The sequence below is a fragment of the Misgurnus anguillicaudatus genome, chromosome 14, assembly GCF_027580225.2.
Source record: "Misgurnus anguillicaudatus chromosome 14, ASM2758022v2, whole genome shotgun sequence".
Taxonomy (NCBI): domain Eukaryota; kingdom Metazoa; phylum Chordata; class Actinopteri; order Cypriniformes; family Cobitidae; genus Misgurnus; species Misgurnus anguillicaudatus.
Genome location: NC_073350.2, coordinates 12678175 through 12701482, shown reverse-complemented (window position 1 = coordinate 12701482; position 23308 = coordinate 12678175). Strand labels below are relative to the sequence as shown.

The window sequence follows — 23308 nt, the reverse complement described above, 5'->3', positions numbered from 1 at the left end:
AGGGATCTCCATTTGGGGAACCTAAAGGACAAGTATTTGACTCACAATGTGACTATATCTGCATTGGCTGCCTGAACAGCGATACTGAGAGGGTCCTGCCCATCGTCATCAACCTCCATCTGAGAAGCTCCTCGCTTCAAGAATAAACACACCTGTCCTGTGGACCAATACAAACAACATGAGTATAATTAAAAAACAAGGTTGGGTGATTCTCGCGAAATTAGACTTATGAGGTGTCATGAAACATTTTGAAAAAAGTAAGCGCTATCAAAATAAGAAGCATACAGTTACAAACATCTCTTTGTGTACTATTTTGCACATGATTTCAAATGACATCATACAAATCAATTTTGTTGTTTTTTCCACATTTAAGCGGAAAATTTTTATTACCGCAACGTGTCCATGACTGGATTTGGGTTCTTTGACATGGAAATATTTAGAATTAAAAAATATAAAAAATAAAAAGCTTCAGTGCATGTTACACTATAAACATTTACAGTAAAGAAACATGCAGTATTTGGTGATCATTGGTTATTCTAGAGACAATAATAAGGAATATAAATGTGTCCAAGACCAAATTTCTCATCCTCCGCAACAATTTTAATAATTGTTTAAGCCCTCAATGAACTAACATTTAAAAAAAAATTGTTGGCTACCAGATAATCATTTCTTTTTTTTTCTCTAAAGTTGAAATTTTGTGTGTCATAGTACCTAGACAACTTTTTAGTTCTCATTACCGAAACATGAGTTTGTAAATGCATATATTTAATGTAATATCATGTTGCGGTAATGATAATTTTTGATAATGATAACCTAAAAAATTAAAATAATTCTATAGGATTAGTTTTTAAATCCTAAAATAACCAAAATAATGGTTATAGTAAATTCAGACCTTAATCTTATATGGGCAAAAAAAATTGGCTTCAAGGGCTTTTAAACATTCTGATGCTGGACACCTTCTAAATCTGGATTTCGTGAGAATCACCCGGCTGTATGGTGTACGTTGTTCCCTTTAATCAATTCTTACCCTGTGTGACCCAGGCACGTGGCATGGTGGAGGGGTCCACGCCCTCGAATGTCTCTTTGATTGACATCTGCTCCATTTTGCAAGAGGAACTCACATGCTATTAGAGAGCCCTGTGAGAGAGAGAGAGAGAGAGAGAGAAAGAGAGTTACCTGCAATTCTATGATTTAAACAGAGATGGCGATAAAGAGGCAAAAGAATTGCAGCTTTAACACAACAGAAAGTCTCACCCCTGTGACCGCCTGTATTAATGCACTCTTGCCGTCTTCTTCTTCATTGACCGAGTTAACGTCCGCTGCGTGTGCGAGCGCCTCGGCCATGACCGGTAGATTTCTGGCCCGCGATGACTTATAGAGCAGAGCGTTGGGGTCGAGCTCCCGCCCGTCCTCTAGATCTGATGCTTCCTGCTCGATGTCCACATCTCCACTGGACTCATCAGAGTCCTCACACTCTACAACACCACAAATACAACATTTAGACTAAATACAAATGATAAAGAAGGAGATAAGAAACAACACAATGAGCCAATAGGGTGACTTACCTTCTTCAGTAACGCTGTCCACCACCGATCCAAATACCAAGATGTCCGTGCTGCCGTCGGTACTGCCGCCCAACCCGCTGTCACTGCTGAGACCTGCAGGGCCAATGATTGCCAAGCCAAGGACAAGTTACTCACACCATGTACTATTAAACAATCTGACAATACTCAAAGCACATTAATAGTTTATATCAGCGTACAAATGGGAAAACTTACTTCGGGGACCGGAGCCTGTGTCAAAGTAAGAAAAGAGCGAATCGAGCTCATCGGGACAAAACAGCGATTCTCTCTGAAACTTAGCAGCTGCAGCAGCTGAGGACAACAACACAAGAACAGATCGTGCTCAATTCATGTAGCATCCATTTGATGAAACATGTTCAGAAATGACCGGGCAAGTACCAGCAGAAAGATTTCCTGGAGACAAAACAGTGGCGTCGTGTCTGTATCTCCGACGGGCTTTCGGGGCTCTAATGGAGCTGTTGTTTCTCCTGCACTTTTTCACGCTCCAGTGATGTGATTTTCGGCTGCCCTCCACCAGAGCCTCCGAGCCACACATCTTCTTCAGAAACTTCCTCTCCACGTACTTCGCTTTGATCCACGCTTCCTTTTCTTGCCTTGAGGCAACAACAGATGAAGGAAAGGAGATTTATTTAATGGAAAAAACATTAGTCTGTGTAATGTAGCGGCAGGGATCGGGCCGCAGGCTGACCTTGAGCTGTTTGGACCGGGTTTCTTTAGTCCCTGCTCCTCACATGAGCCTTCATAAATGTGGTTGATTACCGTGTTGCCAAGTTCACACATTAGCTAGAAAGGAAGCAGTCATAAAACATTATTCAGTCAATGAGTATAAAAACATAATACAGGAGCCATAATAATATCCATCATTTAAATACTTTATTATTTTACTACTAGGATTTCTATAACTTTATTACTTTTAAAATTTTTTATAGTACATTGTTTATGCATTACGATTATGAGAATTTGTGGTGGGTATTAATGTTCAAAAATATTCCCAAAACCTTTAAGAAGAAATATAATAATATATAAAATATGAAATAACCAGGGTATCATCTTGACAGGTGTAATGAGATAAAGGGTGTTATGGGGTCTCACCTTTATAAGCTCGGGCTCCCATGTGTCGAGTGTTAAAGATCGAACCTTCGAACAGTGCACACCTAAACTCCTGCAGATATCCAAAACAGACACAGGATTTTATTAATGGGGATATATCATGAATATCGGACTTCTTCCATGTTTAAGTGGTATAATTGGGTCCCCAGTGCTTGTATCAACCTAGAAAATGTGAAAAAGATCAACCCAGTAACTCAGTTTTGGTAAACCATTCTCTGCAAGCATGTGAAAAAATAGGTATTTGAAATTTGGCTCCCCTTGCGATGTCAGTAGGGGATAATACCACCCCTTAATCTGCACTATCCAACAACGACACTGCCATTTAGTGCAGAGATCAACTGATTTGCACTTAAAAGGACACACTTTAAGCGTGATTAAAATGCCATTACTCAGCTTAAAGGAATAGTTCAACCAAAAATGAAAATTCTGTCATAATTTACTCACCCTCATGTTGTTACAGACCTGTATAAATTTCTTTGTTCTGATGACTACAAACTATTTTGAGGAATGTCTGTAACCAAAACGTTCATGAGCCCCATTTACTTCCATAGTAGAATAAAAGAATACTATGGAAGTGAATGGGGCTCACAAATTGTTTGATTACAAACATTCCTCAAAATATCTTACTATAGGTTCATAAGAAAGAAATGTATACAGGATTGTAACAACATGAGGCTGAGTAAATGATGACAGAATTAATTTTTATGGGTGAACTATCCTTTTAATTTGCCTCTCTGACTGTTTATCCATCTGTTCTGTTGTGTCTGGGTGAATCAAGTCTAACGTCTCTCTGTCGCCAGTCATGAGTGTACGTCTTTGTGAAGGTGGGAGAGATTTAATCTGATTAACAGGCTGATGGGGGAGAAGAAATGCTCTGCTGTGAGGGACTGACGCATGTGTATGTACACAAACGTCACACTGTAGAGGAAGAGGGCCAGCTGGCCTCATGTAAATCCATTCTGCTGTTTGGGTTCAGTTTGTCATCGGTGATGCATTCTGGATAAGTATTGTGACGCCGGTGGCTTTAAGGCCTGTCTATTTAGAGGCAAACCTATATGGAAGCGAATGGTTTCCAAAATGTTTGGAGTGCGAGTACAGTATGAGGGACACTCCACTTTTTTTGAAAATATGCTCATTTTCCATTTGATTTTTACCGTTTTGGAATCCATTCAGCTGATCTCCGGGTCTGGCGGTACCACTTTTAGCATAGCTTAGCACAATCCATTGAATCTGATTAGACCATTAGCATCACGCTTAAAAATATTTGCGCTAAGATATTTTTCCTATTTTAAAACTTGACTCTTCTGTAGTTACATCGTGTATGAAGACCGACGAAAAATAAAAAAGTTGGATTTTCTAAGCAGAACTATACTCTTCTGGTGTAATAATCAATGACTTTACTGCCATAGCATGGCTGAAGCAGGCACAATGATATTACGCAGTGTCTCAAATTAGTCCTGTCGGTAACTTTTAATAGCAGGGGACTATTTTTGGGCACTGCGTAATATCATTGATATATCCTGTCAATGAAAGGAGAACAAGAAAATGCAATTAATTTGAGCTCTGTGTGTAGGAAATGTAACGAAACATCACTAATTTAATGTTTAATATTAATGGTCTTTATATGAATGAATAATATTCAGAAAATTTAATCTTCAGAATTTAAAGTTAATATAACCACCAATCTGTATAGGCGGATATCAGTGAATAATTGTCTATCGGTGGAAAATGTAATATCGGTGCATCTCTAGATATTTATATGACTAATAATATGTTACTTGCAACATAAAATTGCAATAGTTGTAAATACAGCATAAACTTCCATTAAAAAAGTATCTGAATATTTCGCAAGAAATTGCATAGGGCAGGGCTTAATTTGATTGGAGCGCATCAAGCGTATGCTTCCATTATTGGTTGAAATTATTCAAAGTCCACCTCCATGATCTTGCTTACAAGATCAATATTTCATTTTCTTGAAAACAATAATATATGAGTCATTCACAGTAAGATAAGGGACAGTTAAGGACCATTCACACTTTAACGCAGTGGCAGCCGGTGACTTCTTTTTTCGAGGGCGCTCGATGCGAAGTTTGTCACAACATGTATGTAGCTTGTCATGTGTGTGGTTCATAATTTCAAAATGTGTGTTACGCGCGTCGAGTGATCTTCTGTGCATCACGTGTCTTGTCAAAATAAGTGCCTGCTGCAGATGCGTCTAAAGAGTTTATGATAAAAGAGATGCTCGTGTTTGCCAGATACTCGCATAATCTCATGCGTAATCAGAGTTTACTGTTAAGGGAGTTTCTTGCGTGTATTTTGTGAATGTGAGCGTCTCTATTATCATAAACGGGTTTGACGCGTGTGCAGCAGGCCCTTATTTTGACAAATACGTGATGCACATGGTTCACATGACGCAACAAACACATATTTTGAAAACACAAGCATAACACATGACACAACAAACACATATTTTTGAAAACACGAGCAACACACATGACACACCGAACACATAATTTGAATTTGCACCCCTCGGATGAGCAGTCACGAGCCGCCACTGCTTTAACGATAACTATATTAGCATCCACATCATCAGACGATAATGACAACTTTATACATTAACTAATACTGCATATTTCCTGTAATAAAAAGTTTGCAAACTTTGTTTACATGCACTGAATTTGTAAATGCTGTTTGTTGCATTTACACAGCGGCTATAACCAGCAGATGTCCTTAACACGCTGCGCTTCGCGTAACACTAAACAGTGTGTGTAATCTAATTACCTTTTGGCATAGCCAATCTAGTATAATATAAAGCATTACATAGTCAATTTCACAGCAACTGCATCAGTGCTGGATACCTGAAGTAATGAGCTTCTTTATTGTGTCATCTGTCATTTTAAATGCGCGTGTACTTGAACTTCAAATAGATTTTATTGGCTATCAATGGTTTATCATTCATCAGTTGGGAAAAATAGCTCAGATTTGAAGTGATCCCAACGATATAGTTCATTGTATCTTTATCGTTATAATTGTGGTGTGAACTCACCTATGAATGCCAGAGCATTCAATACAAAGCAGAATGCCCAGGTTAATGCTGGCCCAGCGTGGGTCGGCCTGTCCACAGTCACAACAGATTTCATTTCCCGGCAAAGACTGGACTCGCTGTAGTATGCCGTCTCCTCTAACAACACGTTCCCGCGGCTCGCTCGCAGAGTCTATACTGCTAGTGGAGGGAGATGCTGTCCTATCCAAATGCTGTATGAACGGTGACATGAGGTTATACTTCTATACGATGTAAAAAGCCTCATAACAATTTTCGAAGTAGTTTGTGGGACTAACCTCTGTGTAATAGTTTTCAGAAATCTCCCTGTAGGCAGAAGCAATGCTCGCCTGAACCGCCTGGATCCACGCCTGACGAAGATGCTCCGATTCGGCCTGCAGCATACAGCTCCTGATGGGGGTACGAGATATTGTTTGTAAGGTGCTGCACGCATGTACGCACATTGCGCATGTGACGCAATACTCACTTTGTAGGGGACACGACTTCGAAACAAAACCTTCTCTCGATGTCCTCACATGGTTTCACGGAACAAAGTCTTAGGTCTTCTACAACCACAGTCAAGGAATCCTACAATACACATTGTGGGTTGTATTTGAGTTATTCAAAAACGTTACAATTATAGCATACCTTGTTGTCTATGTTTCAATAGCGTAACATGTAAAGTGGTTTGCCACTAATGGAGTCATTAAACCTACTTTTAATCTCTTCTGATAGACTAGTTGACTGTTCTGTATTGAAAACCATCGCCTGTTGGAGGAGAATAATCATATTCAGTATTTCAATATCAAATGCATTTCGACTATAACACAATCACACATTTAAAGCCTCACCTGTTCCATGTTTTAAAAGCATTGCTCGCCCTCTTAAACAGATATCCCTCCATCACCACACCGTTGGGTGCATCCACATTGAATTCCACTTTTGAGTCATCATAAGCAAAATCCTGTCATGGGCAAAACAGAGCACCCGTAAGTGACTTTAGTCCTCTCTCTTTACTGACAATACTGAGAAGCACTATTGTTTTACGTCTATAGAGAGGCAGACAAAAGACAAAACTTAATCCTTATCAGTCAAAACATAATCCTCACGTATACAGCAGCCATATCTAATCCCTGTCATTTCAATCAATAATGACCTGCAACCCTTTAAAGGCTTCAGCCAATCCAATGTTTCCAATTTCCATCATCAGTACTGATCGACTGAACAACCTCAAACAGATATGCTCACACAAGTACCAAGGACACAAACACAAAATAAAACCAAAATGTTTCGCAATATGCTTAATCATCCAAACAATCTGAAAGTGAATGCATACCCTTATGGGTTGTGTACTATTGTAGAATTACCCAAAGTTGTACTGTGTTCTCTAAAGTCCTCATATGATGTATTTAAATAAATTAAATATTTAAGCACTATAAATAACATTATACATCACATAAAAACCCACCATAATTTATTACTATTAAACAATGATCTGTAAAAATAAAATATATATTCATACGGTTTCAGCAGTAGCAACATTTAAGCAATATCGCTCGAGTAGGAGTGTGATATAGCTCTATATCATCACGGCTGTGTTTAGGCCAGAGGCACGAGGCCGCGATTTGAAAAACGAAAACTAGAAAACAACAACAGAGTTATTTTAAAAGCCTCTTTGTTTGAGAACTACTTCTTCCGCCACAGATTTGAGGGCTGCCAGAATGACAGGTAACACTTTCGGCTGCTTTGAATCTCATAACAACTCAACGGACGGAAAAGCCGTTTCTTTATATTACCGTTTCTTGGTCACAAAGTGTAGTTTTAAGATTAGTTCAGTCGAGAATGTATATGTGTTATATTTAAATCTACAGTCGATTAGTAAAGATAGCGCCTGTTTGAACGTTTGCTTAGTGAGATTCGGTACGTATGAGAACCAAAGCATGAGCGGACGTCAGTGTTCACTCGCCCCGCTGACCACCGGCCTCTCTGGGCTACATCTCTGACAGGGATTCCCTGACTCTCATGTCGGCCTTGTTTGTTTTTTGGCGCGAGGTAAAAGTGAATAAAACTATACTTGTATAATGTTACTATTGCGTTCCCATTTACTCTTAACGCGATACGAGCACTCGATTATTATTAAACTTTGTTCTTGTCAGTACTATATAAAACGTTTTTTTATAAGTGTCAGAGAGATGTTTTTGCATGCTGCTTATAAATATACCAGTGGCGATATTCTCATAACATGTTTTAATAGTCAGGTCGCGATTAAATAAATGATCAATGTCCACATTTAAAAGCTGCAGTGCTTACCTGCAGTTCCACGGTGTTTTCGCGTTCTGATAAGAGATATTGCTCCAGAAAAAAGTTTACATTCCTCTTTCCAAGTGTCCACACGATGTGACAAGACATTAATCCCATTAAGTTTAACGTAACATCCAAGAGCGCTGATCTTTGACGGAATAATAACTTCCGATTGGGATTCACACACTGATTCACGAGCCTCATTCGCACGAGACCTCCAGATGTGCGTAAACACGTCTTTACTAGGGCTGGGTATTGTTAGGAATTTCACAATTCGATTCGATTTCGATTCTTGAGGCTTTGGTTTGATTCGATTCAATTCGATATTAATTTGCTTGCTTGGATATCGATTCAATAATAAGTAAATACACAAGCAATTAAGTACCCAAGTATATTTTTAAATAATGTGTGTAGTATTACTAATGTTTGATCACGTTGATGGTGAAGGCTTGAAAGAAGTGCTGCTGTTTGCCATCTTTGATCTTTCTGTTTTGATAAAGCGCGTCTTGTACAATGCTGAACGCTCTCACTAGAGTGTTGCCCACAGCGCCGCCACTGGCCGGGGGGGCTGAATTGATTCATAGGATTTGATGAATCGATATTGAATTGAGAAACAAATAATTGCAATGCATTGATGAATCGATACTTTTACCCAGCCCTAGTCTTTACATTGACTTAACATTGAAATCACTCATACTTGACCCTTTACCGCGGCTGGTGTGAACGCAGCAGTAGAGTACACTCCTAGAACATATGTGTTAAAAACAACACATTAGTGTTGATTCTGGGACAACACACTAAATGCGTTGTCCCAGAATCCACCGATCTCTGTGTTATTATTGAAACAACACATTTTGTGTTACTTTTAACACAACTTGTGTTTCATTTCAACACAAAATGACACATGATGTGTTAAAATTACACATACTGTGTTAAAAGCTTAACACAAAAAAAATGTGTAAAAAATAAACATATATTTTCTAAGAGTGTAGTTCATTTCTGATAACAAGCTAAATAAAAAACAAGTAGATTACCTTTCAAAAACTACACTGAGGTAACGTTGCTCTGTAAAATGTGTACTATATAATGTATAAAGTGTTAAACCTCCCTTCACATTTCATTACATTTCACATTTCGAACACACGGAGTTCAGAGGCTGCGACCTTCAAAGACCGAGTGCTCTGAATTGGGACACAGCTGTAGTTGAATAATTTTGTCATCATATTATTCTCACATTCAAGTTGTTTCAAACCTGTATAAATTTCTTTGGTCTGCTGAACACAAAGAAAGATATTTTGCAACCAACAGTTTTGAAACACTATTAACTTCCATAGTATTTATTCCTACTATGGAAGTCAATGATGCTCCAGAACTGCCTGATTACAAACATTGTTCAATGATCTTCATTTGTGCTCAGGAGAACAAGAAATGTGTTTTCATATTGCTTTAATGAAGACCTTTATGTTATACAGACTGCCACCAAATGTTGGCATTTTGCACACCAAAATTTGAGAGTGTGCCACTGAATTTTACTTCCAGTTTCACATGTGCGACCAGTAAATTTGACCTTTTTTTTTGTGATTTGACACTGAATTTGAAAACAGCACATTGTACTTTCTGCATAAAGTATTTATTAGTAATACAGTGGAAATTAGTAGAAATGTGAATATTTGGTTAGCATGTTGATTTAAAGTGTGTGCCCCTACATTTTCTGGTTGCGCCCCTACAATTTTCAGTTGGGGGCCACTGTGCTAATAGTAAAAAAGTTAGTCTGGAGCCCTGTTGTGAAAAGTTTACAATGTCATCAGGGTTTACTTTCAATCAGTACCTTTCAAAAGTTTAGAGTCACTTAGACATTATTTCGTTTTTTATGTTTAAGCATAATAGTAGAATATGAGATACACATATGGGAATTATGCTGTGTCTGAAAAAATCCCAAACAAATCTTAACTGTGTTATATTTTATCATCTTCAGTGTAGACACAATTCGCCTAGAATTTGTAAAATAGCAATTTTGTCATTTAAGCAGCTTCTTGAGGTCCAACCTAAGAAAATATATTCAATATTGTTTAAAGAGTTCACACATATATTCTGGACTTTGATTGGTTGATTTATCTTCAATTGTTTTTTTTAAGTCATCCATTTTGTAACATTTTTAATAATATAATTTGTTTTGTAATACAATACAATGCATAAATAAAATTCTATTTTTGTCTACAAAACTAATTTAAGACATTTAAGTAAACGTTTAGATCAACTCTTAAAACGAATGTGATAAAAAAAAACACATGTCTAGTTCAGGACAACACATTTAATCTTTGTGTTATTTTTTAGAAACAACCCACTTTGTGTTGTTTTAACACATCATGTGTTGTCCCTTTCATTTATTTGAACATAAAATCAACACGAAATGACACATAATGTCAATCATGTTAAATAGGATAACACAAAACAATGCGTAAGAAATTAACACATCCTTCTGCGGCTTCAAGAGACAAATTTTAGTGAAGAAACCCTAAACTTTTAAACTGTAACGTTAGTGTAAATACTGAAAATTTAAATGTTATACCTACAATATTATAAACAACAAATAACAACGCTCAACAAATTACTTGGTCACGTATAATGGTACATTTCATGCACGTTACAAGTAATTTAAGCTAATAATGATGATGATACTTTAACGGTTTAATATTGAAATAAACTCACCAGCGTATACTTCAACCTCACGAATATCTTCATCTTTACAAAATGTTTATCCAGAAGCATTAATATCGGTAACAAAAACACGTTTAGCCTATAAGCTTTCTGCTGTTGCTCTACATTAAAGTCATCTCACATCAAAGCGACCGGTGGCACGCGCTCAATTGATCTCGTGCGGAGCGAGCCACGAATGACAACATCACGCCCGCGCTTCACTATATTCACATCATTAGCATACAGCTGTCGATTTAAGTGTCCATTTCTTTGCTTTGCCCCCTGACCTGAGCCACAGAACCGAGCGATGATGTTTTTACTTCCACGTTCCCAACGCAAACCTGTTCATTCATGGATTTACGAGCGCGTCGAGTTCATGCGCGCTCCCGGTCCATCTGTCAGACAGTGAACGAGAGCATTGATGCTTAATCAAGCAAGCGTTATTGCCCCTCTCAAAAACAACATTTTGCTTTCTTCACAGATACTCTCACAAGTAGATCGCAAGCAATATGGATCTTTTTGTGATTATACAAATTTAAATTAGCCACATCGTAAAATAGTTACGAATTGACGTAAGACTGTGTTGGATAAATTAAAGACTTTCATAAGACAATCTTTTTAGTATATTCTGATTTTCAGTTGTTTGAGATGAAACTTAAAATAAACTTTATGTTAGTAAACACCTGTTGCATTTATACTCTCTGCAAAATCCATTCACACAGTTTGTGAATACCTTTAATGAATGCATTCAGTTTAGTCTTTTATTTGGCCATGTTTTTCTCATATATAGTGCAGCTGAGCTTGCAACATGCCATAACTCTGTTCTAGACTGAAAAAAGGGAAATCCCAAGAGTGTCACAATAGAGTTAGACAAACATAATAGAGCAATGTGAGAGGAGTGAGTTAGCATGTGTGCATGTGTTAGAGAAGTGACAGATGCAACACGGGGAGGTAGTAAAACAGTGAGGTGGTGGGATGGCGAGAGAGATCGTAACTCTGTCACTAAAGGTATGGAGAGTAGCGAAAAAAAGAGAGAGAGGGCAAATACTGTTCAGAAATCTTTGCAAATCATTAAATAAATCAAATGGATGTTTCCTCCCACTGCAGGGTGCAGGACTGCAGCTGGCTGCATAAATACACGCATGTGTCCAAAACACAACATGCCTAAATGATGAGTGCACAGATAATTTCATGCTACGTTTTCGTATTAAGACAATAATTGCATGCTTTGACGTTTGGTTGCACAAAGGATATTGTCCACACCAATGATCAATAATGAATCTTATGTGCTGCAGTTTCACATTTTTAATACCAAGCGTTTTAAATTAAAAATGATTTTGATTGGCTGTTGATGTTTTATTGTTTTTCAGCTGTAAGAAAGATTGCAATGATAACTTTCCTTTGCATTGTTATAGCTTTTTTACGTAACAAATTAAGTTAAGCAATTTCAACGTGTTATGTCAACTTATCAATTCAAAACTTTTAAAAAGTAGGTTGAATTGACTTGCATATTGATGTTTAAACTTCACACTACAGTGTGTCGTGTGGACTCTTAACTCATTCCCCGCCAACAAAAAGTTGCCCAGCATTTTTTGTGATTTTCACAAAAGTTTCACAAAATGCCTTCCAGGAAAATTTTCTTCTATAAATATATAAACATACAAATATATCAAATGAAAGAACAGACCCTCTGCTTTCAAACAAACAAAAACAAACAAACAAAACAGGAAAAATCCTATCTTCATTTGTTCTCTTTTTATAACCTCTTAAATATGGGTAGGTTTCTTCAAAAATACATAATTTTGAGCAAAAAGCTTAAATAATTGCATTTTTGTAAAGGAATTTTGTTAGAGATCAGATACAACATGATTAGCAAAACATACACAGACTTTAAAATGTTGCTGGATTCGTTTTGCTTCAGTTTTAATAAATTGGGTAAGAGTACTATCTGGTGGATAATTTGGTGGGAATTACAGATTACCGCAAAAACTCATCAGGAAAGCTTCATTGGCAGGGATTTTTTTTCTTTCGAGAAAAGAGTTAAGGGGTGGTTCACATATTGCATCTAAAAGCGTGCGAAAAATGCAACTGCGCCACTGTCCTCCTCCTTTCAAACGCGGCATTCTGAAAAGTAAAAGTATTTTTATATAGCTCAAGCACAGATGCGCCTGGAAAAAAAACGCATTTACATATAAAATAACGCCTCTAAGACTTAACAATCTTAATAGTTATCATTTATTCTTAGTGTGAATGGGCTTTAACTATTTAATTCTCATTCTATGTAAGATTTTTAGTTTTTCTTAAAAAAAATGTAAGTGATGTTCCTTGTTCACCCATACAAAACTAAATGTCATAGTACTTAAGCTGTCAGGGTGATCTGATTGATATGTTTTTATACCTTGTATAAAATCTATACATTAAATGCACTATAGCTGTGTCCCAATTCGAAGGCTGCAACCTTCTAAGGACGCGACCTCAGAAGGCAAGCACTCTGTCTTTAAAAGTTGCAGCCTCCGAAGTCCACTAAAAAAACTGAAATGAGAAGGTCTAGCCTTCAGAGGATCCATAAGTTGCGTCACCTGCCGTTCACACCCACCGCACCTGTCAGCGGGACACAGCGGAGATGTTTCTGACTTATTAAAATAAATAAAAAATATGACACATTGATGTGTAGATTAATCTAACCAACAGGATATCAAATTAATCAACCTTCGAAATATAAGCAACATAAACAGAATAATATTAATACAAAACTTATAATATTAAAACAGTAACAGAATAATATTTTTCTGCTAAATACACACTTTTTACTGAAGGTTTTAATTGTTTATTTTAAAATATTCAGCTGTTATATTCAGCCGTTACAGGCGCTCAGTGAATCTGGGGATAGCCTAGGCTGTGAAGGATCCATTCGTTTTATCCTTAGCATTTTGAGGCTTTATTTTAAGCGGCCTTCCAATTGTATCGGTCTTTCTAGCCTTCAGTCGTGTTGCTGGGACACAATCGGTCTTAGAATACATCCTTCGAAGGTCAGGGAACACAAGTACTGATAAAAAATGTATAGCTTGTAATGCACTCTAAGTTGCTTTGGATAAAAGCGTCTGCCAAATGCATAAATATAAATAAAATTCCTACATGTAAATATAAGAGCCACAAATGTTTGTATATTTGCTCTTCAGTCCAGCTTATGTCATGCATTAGCCAATCGAAATGAATCGACAGCCTTAACTCGATGAACATGTGGGACACGTGTCCACAGTGGACAGGCAGGACGTGACGGTGAGGTCACAGAGTCATGTCCACATCACACTTTCAAAGTGGGAGGAGTCTGTGACTTTAGAGACCCTCTTTGGTGAACTATGCTCCTCTCGGTTTATGTGATTGGACATGGTCAAGATATTAAACTCCACTCTGGGTCATCAGGAAGCTTAGACAACCTGCTACCTCATGAAAGCATGCACAAATGATTCTGTCCGGCTGCTTAAATCCTGTCAGTGTCACAGAAACAGGATGTTTATTTAATCTGATGACTTGTAAAGTCATCTTCTCAATAACAGTGTTTACTTGTGTGTGTGTAACACATTTGAAGCTCGCAGACACTCTTGAATTAAGCTACGTCTGCCAGAGACAGTTGGTGGCACTAATATGTCCATGTTTTTTGGCGCGCCACCTCTTGCCCTCCTTTAGCATCAGGTCCTTGCCATCTGTTATGTTTAGTGGTGTTGGCCAGGGAAGGGATGGGCAAAAGCCCACAGACAGACTTCCAGCCCTGGGTGACTTTGAGAGCTTTATTATAGCACCACCTGATGCCCCTTAACACGTCCATTTTTTTTGTACACAGACCATTTAATATCTCTTTAAAAGCTAATTTAAAGGTGCAATGTGTAATTTTTAAAAGTAATTGTGTAATTGTGTATAATTACTTTAAAAGTAATTATATGTAATTGAAAAGTCAATTTTCCTGTTAATACTGCAACAAACAATGTTGCTTTATAAGCTATAGCAATGTAAACCAAGCAGATAAAACTGAAAAGGTCCCGGGTCATTGTCACTTCACTACTAGTAATGAAACGTCTGACTGAGATAAACACAATAAAAGTCCTTTAAAAATGTCAAAGCTCAAACCGATCCACTGTGCATGTGATTTTGTGATGCTCCTCTGTCTCCAAACATATTGATTAAACATGCATGGCATGCGACAGTCATTAAGCAACTCTTTATAGATCCCAAATCAATCCATTCCTAAGGCTAAATGGACTACATCATAAAACACACGCTTGACTGACGTCTGCACCCGAAAGAGAAATCAACAAAACAACGTGCATATCTGACAACACTGTAAAATTTAACAACAGCTATTTAGAAACTGTTAGCAAAATAATAATAATAAAAAAATCATGTTTCATACGGTGACAAAGAAAAGCAGATAAACTCACCTGCATCAAAGTCTGGATGTGTGAAGCAAACATGAAGAGTAAAAGAAAGAGAAAATTATAAAAAATACACTTTTTTATTGTGCAAATGACATATGTGTGTCACACAATGCAGAAACATATATATTTTAACCCTTTACCTGGCACAGCCCCTAAAATTTATATAACTCTGACATTTTGTTTGGTCTAGAACCCTAATTTTGGTCTTGTTTTAAAGAAGACACTTTAACGTTTTTACGGATGTGTCTGGAGGTGAAAATATTAAATAAGAATTTTTTTATTAACAGTTTAAATTTATTGTTATAAATAAAAATAATGCAATATAGTATAATTTTATACATGACATTATAAAAAAATTATGTTTGTGTTGGTTTGCTGCATACTCTTTTCACAAATTAATAAATTACAGTCAGTGCATTATTATTACTGCTAAAAGGTTTTGAAATATGAAAACTACATTCTTAGACCTTTCCAACAATATTTGTTGTGATAGATTAACATTTACATGAAAAACATTAAGTAAACTCGGGTGTCCCGCTCACAGAACAGTGCCAGTTAACAGGTTAAAGTGCACATATTATGCAAAATCCACCTTTACAAGGTGTTTGGACATAAATGTGTGTTGGCAGCGAGGGGCAACCTTCCGATCTCTCTAATGAAGCCAACACGGAAGTGACTTAAACTGCAATTCATTGACTGGCCGCTTGAGGCTGGCTTCAAAAGGGAGTAAATTCCCATAGACTCCCATGTTAAAATGGCCAACTTTACAGTAGAAAATAATATGTTTACAGCCTGGTACAAAAAGTGTTTTTGGCCTATATAGCTAATTTTGCCCTTCATGACAACTGTGAGGTGGGTGAATTTTTTTGTAACTCATCCGTTTTTATATTAAGTCTTATACTTCTGCATAATTAAGGGCGTGGCCACTTGAGTGATGGTTATAACAGCCACTGCTGTCACTAGACTCGCGCTAGGCGGGCGTGGTTTCACATCAGCTTCACCCATGTCCCGCCTCTTTAACCATTTTTGGTTTTCCGCGAGTAATTTGCGGGGACGCGCGGCCAAGATGGCGACGGCAACCAACGCCTACTTTAAGATTCAAAAACGATCTTCACACACCAATGGGTGACGTCACAGGCACTACGTCCATATTTTTTTACGGTCTATGGTTGGCAGCCTACAATAAAAAAATCCACCCTCTCCTATTAAAATCCCCATTAAACCAAGCAGTCTCATTAGATATACTGTTCTGATTGTCTTGTTAATGTGACATCACACTGATGAAGCCCCACCCATGCCCACTGACTAACTGCTTAATTTTACCCAAAAGCTTTTTTAAATGTGTTTGTAGAGCTAATGCGGCTAAATATACTAATGTCACAGACTGTATTCACAGGAATCAGATCTGTTTTTAACCAAAAGTGCTGACTGTCTGTTGGTAAAGGAGTGAGATGTAGCTCATTTTGCATTTAAAGGTGCTTTTTTGCTCACACCCAAATAGGGGCATTTTGGACATGCTATAATAAATGATCTGTGGGGTATTTTGAACTTCACAGACACATGCTATACATGAGACTGCATATACTGGATAATATGTGTTCACATCCAAAAAAAGTGTCAAAATAAATGGATGCACTGTAAAACATTTTCAATACTTTGCATGCATACATTCATAAATTACTGGCGTTGAAATCTAAAACAAACATCTATTACCATAATGGAGCATATAAGTTATGATCATTAGCTCGATGACAGCACTGCGATTTAACAGAATGAGGTCTACAACTATTTGGCAACTTGTATCTATCATGTCATCACAACTAAAGTTATGATAAATGATCTCTTCTATCTCTTCATCCCCATCCAGGTTCTAATAATGATGAACAAAGATGTTTTCATTCAGTAATATGCAGTACCACTGCAATGTCTGAACAAAGGCAAGCTGAAACAATGAGTCAGGGTCATATGGAAAAGTCAAGAGTATTTCTGGCACAGATCTATTGGCAACGCTACCCCGCTGGCTAACAATGTACTAGCAGATGGATGTTAACGTGTGTGTGTGTGTGTGTGTGTGTGTGTGTGTGTGTGTGTGTGTGTGTGTCTTGAGGGCCGACATCCTGAGAGATGTGTGCTGGGCAGAACATCATCCTTTATTCACACGGTGATGAAGCACTTTATACAAAGTCGTGGCAAACATACAACACAAATTGAGGCAACCATATGTAGCAGTAAAAGCTAAATTACAAATAAAAACAGGCTTTCCATTTCCACACAGGACATTAAGAGTTAAAGAAGAATCTGCTCACCCTTTGTTGAATAGTGGCATGTTTGTGCTCCATCTCTCTTTTCTCCATAGCTGAATCTATAACCAGCTGATCCAACTGCAATATAAACACAACAATGACACAGATGAGTAAAACCACATAACTCCTTATGTTTATATGTTCATAAAATGAAAAACCTGCAAATTTGTTTGTTAGGGCAGCCAAGCAGTTATTGATATTTTAATATACAGATTCATGATATTTAATATGCAAATATAAGACAGTTTAAATTAAATGTTTTAAAGATAGTGTGCTTTCTATACATCTTAAAATAAAATTGCAGTTACATTTTATTTATTTTAGGTAATGTGACATATTTCCATATAATAACAAAATCTGCTAAATTATGTGTCAGGGTTCTGTGTTGTTTTGTATTGGTGTCATGACTTTTATTTTGAAATTGTGTTTTGTAGTTTTTATCCACAATCTGTAGTTTTTGTTTTGTTGTCCCAGCCTAAATGTGTCTAGCCCTGCGTTCCAGTTCGTTTTTTATGACCTTCCCACGCTAACTTCCCTCAGTCTCGTTCACTCGGATGTACGTCATTGCTTACGTTGTACGAGTGTCCACTATTGGTGAAACACTTGAAGTAGTTTCAAATGGATCGCCCTAAGCCCTTGATCACATGGAAAGTGGAGACTGCCCCCTCCATGTGCAAAGCGCGAGTTGCTGAAGTGAAGTCACATTCGTGATGCATTGTGGGATATGAAGCTGCCTGAAGTGTACATATGAAGTAGACTCTGTCTGTCCATATAAACTTCCCTCGTCCACTTGATGAAGTGGAATGCACTTCAAAATGGCGACAGTGTTTAGGGAAGTTTGCGAGTGCGTGTCTAAAACTGGAGTGGAACGCACCTCAGTTGTGTCTTTTTATCTTTGTTAAGTATCTGTGTATACCCCAGTGTTTACCATTGTCAGTGATTAAATGTGTTTTCATGTTGTCCTTCTATTATGTATTATGTAGGGCTGTCAAAAAATTAATTGTGTTTAATCGAATACAAAGAATTTTTTTTGCATAATTTGTCTGTATCCACTGTGTGTAATTATTTTATAAATACACACACACACACACATTAATGTTTGTATTTAAGAAACATTTACATGTTAAGGTATATTTATATATATTTTATATTATAAATACAAATAAAAAATATACCTAAATAACATTTTTCTTAAACTCATACATGTATATGTGTATATACATAATACAGTGGGGCAAAAAAGTATTTAGTCAGCTACCAATTGTTCAAGTTCTCACACTTAAAAAGATGAGAGAGGCCTGTAATTTTTGTCAAAGGTACACGTGAACTATGAGAGACAAAATGAGAAAAAAAAATCCAGAAAACCACACCGTCCGACTTTCCAAGAATTCACCTGCAAACCATGGTGAAAAATAAGTATTTGGTCAATAACAAAAGTTTATGTCAATACTTTGTTATATACCCTTTGTTGGCAATGACAGAGATCAAACGTTTTCTGTAAGTCTCCACAAGGTTTTTACATATTGTTGCTGGTAGTTTGGCCCATTCCTCCATGCAGATCTCCTCTAGAGCAGTGATGTTTTGGGGCTGTCGCTGGGCAACACGGAATTTCAACTCCCTCCAAAGATTTTCTATGGGGTTGAGATCTGGAGACTGGCTAGGCCACTCCAGGACCTTGAAATTATTCTTACGAAACCACTCCTTCTTTGCCCGGGCGGTATGTTTGGGATCACTGCCATACTGAAAGATCCAGCCACGTTTCATCTTCAATGCCCTTGCTGACGAAAGGAGGTTTTGAGTCAAAATCTCACGATACATGGCCCCATTCATTCTTTCCTTAACTCGGATCAGTTGTCCTGGTCCCTTTGCAAAAAAACAGACCCAAAGCATGAGGTTTCCACCCCCATGCTTCACAGTAGGTATGGTGTTCTTTGAATGCAACTCAGCATCTTTCTCCTCCAAACACAAGAAGTTGAGTTTCTACCTAAAAGTTATGTTTTGGTTTCATCTGACCATATGACATTCTCCCACTCTTCTTCTGGATCATCCAAATGCTCTCTAGCAAACTTCAGACGGGTCCGAACATGTACTGGCTTAAGCAGGTGGACACATCTGGCACTGCAGGAATTGAGTCCCTGGCTGCATAGTGTGTTACTGATGGTAGCCTTTGTTACTTTGGTCCCAGCTCTCTGCAGGTCATTCACTAGGTTCCCACATGTGGTTCTGGGATTTTTGCTCACCATTCTGGTGATAATTTTTACCCTACGGGATGAGATCTTGCGTGGAGCCCCAGATGGAGGGACATTATCAGTGTTCTTGTATGTCTTTCATTTTCTAATAATTGCTCTCACAGTTGATTTCTTCACACCAAGCTGCTTACCTATTGCAGATTCAGTCTTCCCAGCCTGGTGCAGGTCTACAAGTTTGTTTCTGGTGTCCTTTGACAGCTCTTTGGTCTTGGCCATAGTTGAGTTTGCGTTCTGACTGTTTTAGGTTGTGGACAGGTGTCTTTTATACTGCTAACAAGTTCAAACAGGTGCCATTAATACAGGTAACAAGTGGAGGACAGAGGATCCTCTTAAAGAAAAAGTTACAGGACTGTGAGAGAAAGAAATCTTGCTTTTTTGATATTGACCAAATACTTATTTTCCACCATAAATTGCAAATAAATTCTTAAAAAATCAGACAATGTGATTTTCTGGATTTTTTTCCTCATTTTGTCTCTCATAGTTGAAGTGTACCTATGATGAAAATTACAGGCCTCTCTCATCTTTTTAAGTGGGAGAACTTGCACAATTGGTGGTTGACTAAATACTTTTTTGCCCCACTGTATATACACAGTACACACACACATATATTTTGCAAACACAAACTTTTATTTTGTATGTGAATAATCACGATAAATCTTTTGACACCCCTAGTATAATGTTGCGTTAATTTTGTTTTTATCTTTCTGGTTTATTGAATTTTTTTTGAAGTTTTGGATTTACTAAAACTACACTGATTTGCATATAGATCCAGCTTTCGCTTTTTGTTCTTAAACAATGTGATACGCAAAAACTGGAGTTAAACCATCGGGATTTAATTGTGTTACACTTTTAGCTATTTTTGTTAAAGTTTTTTGTTATTATTGGTTGTTATGATTTATCCATACACACATGACCTTAGTCAGCAAAAAAGCACTTTCAGGAGCATTGAAAGTTGTTACATTTGAATGAAGCGTTGTTTTGTTTGCTAAATAAATTCATTAAAGGGACAGTTCACAGAAAATGTTTAATTTTGTCATCATTTACCCACCCTCAAGTTGTCCCAAACTTGTATTAAATGTTTTGTTTTGCTGAACACAAAAAAAGATATTTAAAAAAAAAATTCTAACTAAGCAGATCTGGGGCACCATTGACTTCTATAGTAATACAAATAATAATATAATACTATGGTAGTCAATGGTGCCCCAGATCTGTTTGGCTATTAACATTTTTCAAAATATCTTTATTTGTGTCCAGCAAAACAAAGAAATGTATACTGGTTTGGACAGTGCTTTAAGTGGCCCAAAAGAAGTGCCGGTACTCTATTTTTCTTTTCTTTTTTTTGCTGACTGGACTTCTATATTGAAGGGGTTTTATATTCAGCAGTCAACAAACGAGCTTGTAAAAAATAATAAATCCTTATATAAGTTTGTGGATTTGCTTGAGCTAAAAATAGCTATTGAACATACATAAAATGTGCAAAAGGTAGATAAGTAACATTATAAGTAACATTTTCAGCATGGTCAAATGCTAAAACTAGTTGTTCAGATAGAAAGAGCTTAAAAACAAAAACTTTAAAATGACACCAAGACCATGTCTATGGGTTCAAGAATAACAAAATACTGGCAATTTAAAACTAGAAAGTCATCTCACTTTATTTTTTCCCATTGTTTTCCATTTTGCGGGTGGTAAAACTACTGTGCACGTCGTTCAAATTCATTGAAATTTCGTTGGGCAGTGTCCCAAACCAAAAAGGGCACCAAGGGGGGTGGTACTATTAGTTATATTACTAGCATCAACTTAGACAAGTGATTATAATGGGAAATATAATAAGAATTAAAGCGTGACAAAAAATATTCAATATGATTTACCTGCTGACTTGATGGATCTTTGAATCCATGTTTGCAATGTTGAACTGCCTTTAGAAGCAGCCTCCCTTTCCGTTCTCTGTCTTTATTTTGTGAAGGCATTTGTGTTTTTTGCATTTTTGCCTACAAAGTGTGCCAACAACAGCAAATTTAGTGTTTATATTAACTTAGATCTGATCGGGAACATTAAATCTATTAGACAAGCGATAATAGTAAGAATGTGGATATTTTGTTGTTGTTTGCTTGCTAAGTTGTTAGCACTTTTACATTTTACAAATACATAAACAAACTTCCAAATAAGTAATTCTGCGGTTTAACAGCTGATATAATGTAATAAATCTACCTGTTAATGCAACGAACTAACTGTCGTCCAGGCAGAGAGTGCACACAGAGATGCTGCGGAGCGGGCGGGAAAACACGAAGTGGATTAGCGGAATCAGTGGATCTTTAGCGATCTTTAGGATCTTTTTATAGATCACAACCTTTGCGTGCGAAATTACGGAGGATAAAATACGGGAGATTTAAGGGAAAATACTAATACAAGAGGATGGCGGGAAAGAAGGGTAAAATACGGGACTTTCCCGGCCAAAACGGGATAATTGACGGGTATGAGTCACACATCTCCACACCACGTTGAGGCTGACTGACAGCAAAGGCGACGCATGCGCTTTTAACTTGTAAACTCAAGGGTGTATGGGTAATGTAGTCTCTGCTCTCGATGGGACGAATTAGGAAGTGTACATTGTGAAGATCGCTCTGAAAAGCGGCAGCGCAGCCAAAGGATTAAAACTTCTGATTTAAACAGATGTGCAAATGAGCGTTCCGGTACGCTAAAAGCACGTTCTGGGCTCAGGGAGAGGTGGTGGTACGCTCAAGAGCTATTTTTAGAAGTGGTGGTACCGAGTACCGGCGCGTTCCGGCCCACTTAAAGCACTGGGTTTGGAACAACGTGAGGGTGAGTACTAAATAAATAAGTAAATTAATTACATTTTTTGGTAAGCTATCCCTTTAAGCATTAATTGCATGATGCTTGTTTGCATGTGTTTTGATCATTTTGGGTCTATATCTCAGACAGCCACAATGTGTCCGTCACCCACAAGGACGAACATTATCTCTCATTTTCACTCATTAGGCCTGTATTAATTTGGGACCTGGGACTTGTCGGTAACACCTGGCCAGCATTAGGAGCAGGTGTCAGGGGAGAGCAGGTGAACAGAGGACTCCTAATGAGCCGGAGGTAATGAGATGTTGATGTTACAGGAACAGATGTGCAGTACATCTCACCTCAGCTGCTAGCTTCTTCATGTAGGGATCAATCTCATCCAGGAGGTTAAAGCCCTGCTGAAACAGACTGTACTGGGCCTGCATGAAGGACAACATCTGAGGAAGACAGAAATGCAGCGTTTAAAGGAAACTAAGATGAAGAAGAAAGCTGTTTAAGACAATCAGTCACTTACCGAGTCTAGGATTTCAAATTTCTTTTTGGCCTGAAGCACGTTGATCTGAGAAAGATGTGAAAGCAAATGGTTATTAGCAGGTAGTACATTTTTGACCCCAATTGGACCACAAAACCAATTATAAGTAGCATGGGTATAATTGTAGTAAAAGCCAACAATACATTGTATGGGTTTACATTATTGATTTTTCATGCAAAAAATTATTAGGATATTAAGTAATGATGGAGGACTTCATATGGACTACTTTAAAGATGATTTTCTCAATATTTA

General features: G+C 37.4%; 1 protein-coding gene across 3 annotated transcripts in view; it reads right to left on the bottom strand.

Moving 5' to 3' along the window:
• Positions 1-23308, bottom strand: part of acap3b (ArfGAP with coiled-coil, ankyrin repeat and PH domains 3b) — an 84228-nt gene that overhangs the window by 6455 nt on the left and 54465 nt on the right. For 2 of the 3 annotated variants that reach the window (XM_073875900.1, XM_073875901.1), the window contains exons 7-23: positions 23039-23083; positions 22866-22961; positions 17471-17545; positions 15168-15179; positions 6585-6697; positions 6450-6501; positions 6221-6321; positions 6033-6144; positions 5740-5948; positions 2676-2745; positions 2272-2366; positions 1962-2176; positions 1779-1874; positions 1566-1658; positions 1255-1475; positions 1034-1137; positions 46-162 (exon numbers count right to left, since the gene is read on the bottom strand). In XM_073875900.1, the coding sequence (XP_073732001.1) occupies positions 46-162; positions 1034-1137; positions 1255-1475; positions 1566-1658; positions 1779-1874; positions 1962-2176; positions 2272-2366; positions 2676-2745; positions 5740-5948; positions 6033-6144; positions 6221-6321; positions 6450-6501; positions 6585-6697; positions 15168-15179; positions 17471-17545; positions 22866-22961; positions 23039-23083 (1826 nt within the window). Of the gene's footprint in view, positions 1-45; positions 163-1033; positions 1138-1254; positions 1476-1565; positions 1668-1778; positions 1875-1961; positions 2177-2271; positions 2367-2675; positions 2746-5739; positions 5949-6032; positions 6145-6220; positions 6322-6449; positions 6502-6584; positions 6698-15167; positions 15180-17470; positions 17546-22865; positions 22962-23038; positions 23084-23308 lie in introns of all 3 variants that reach the window. The other variant, XM_073875899.1, reaches the window with a different exon arrangement.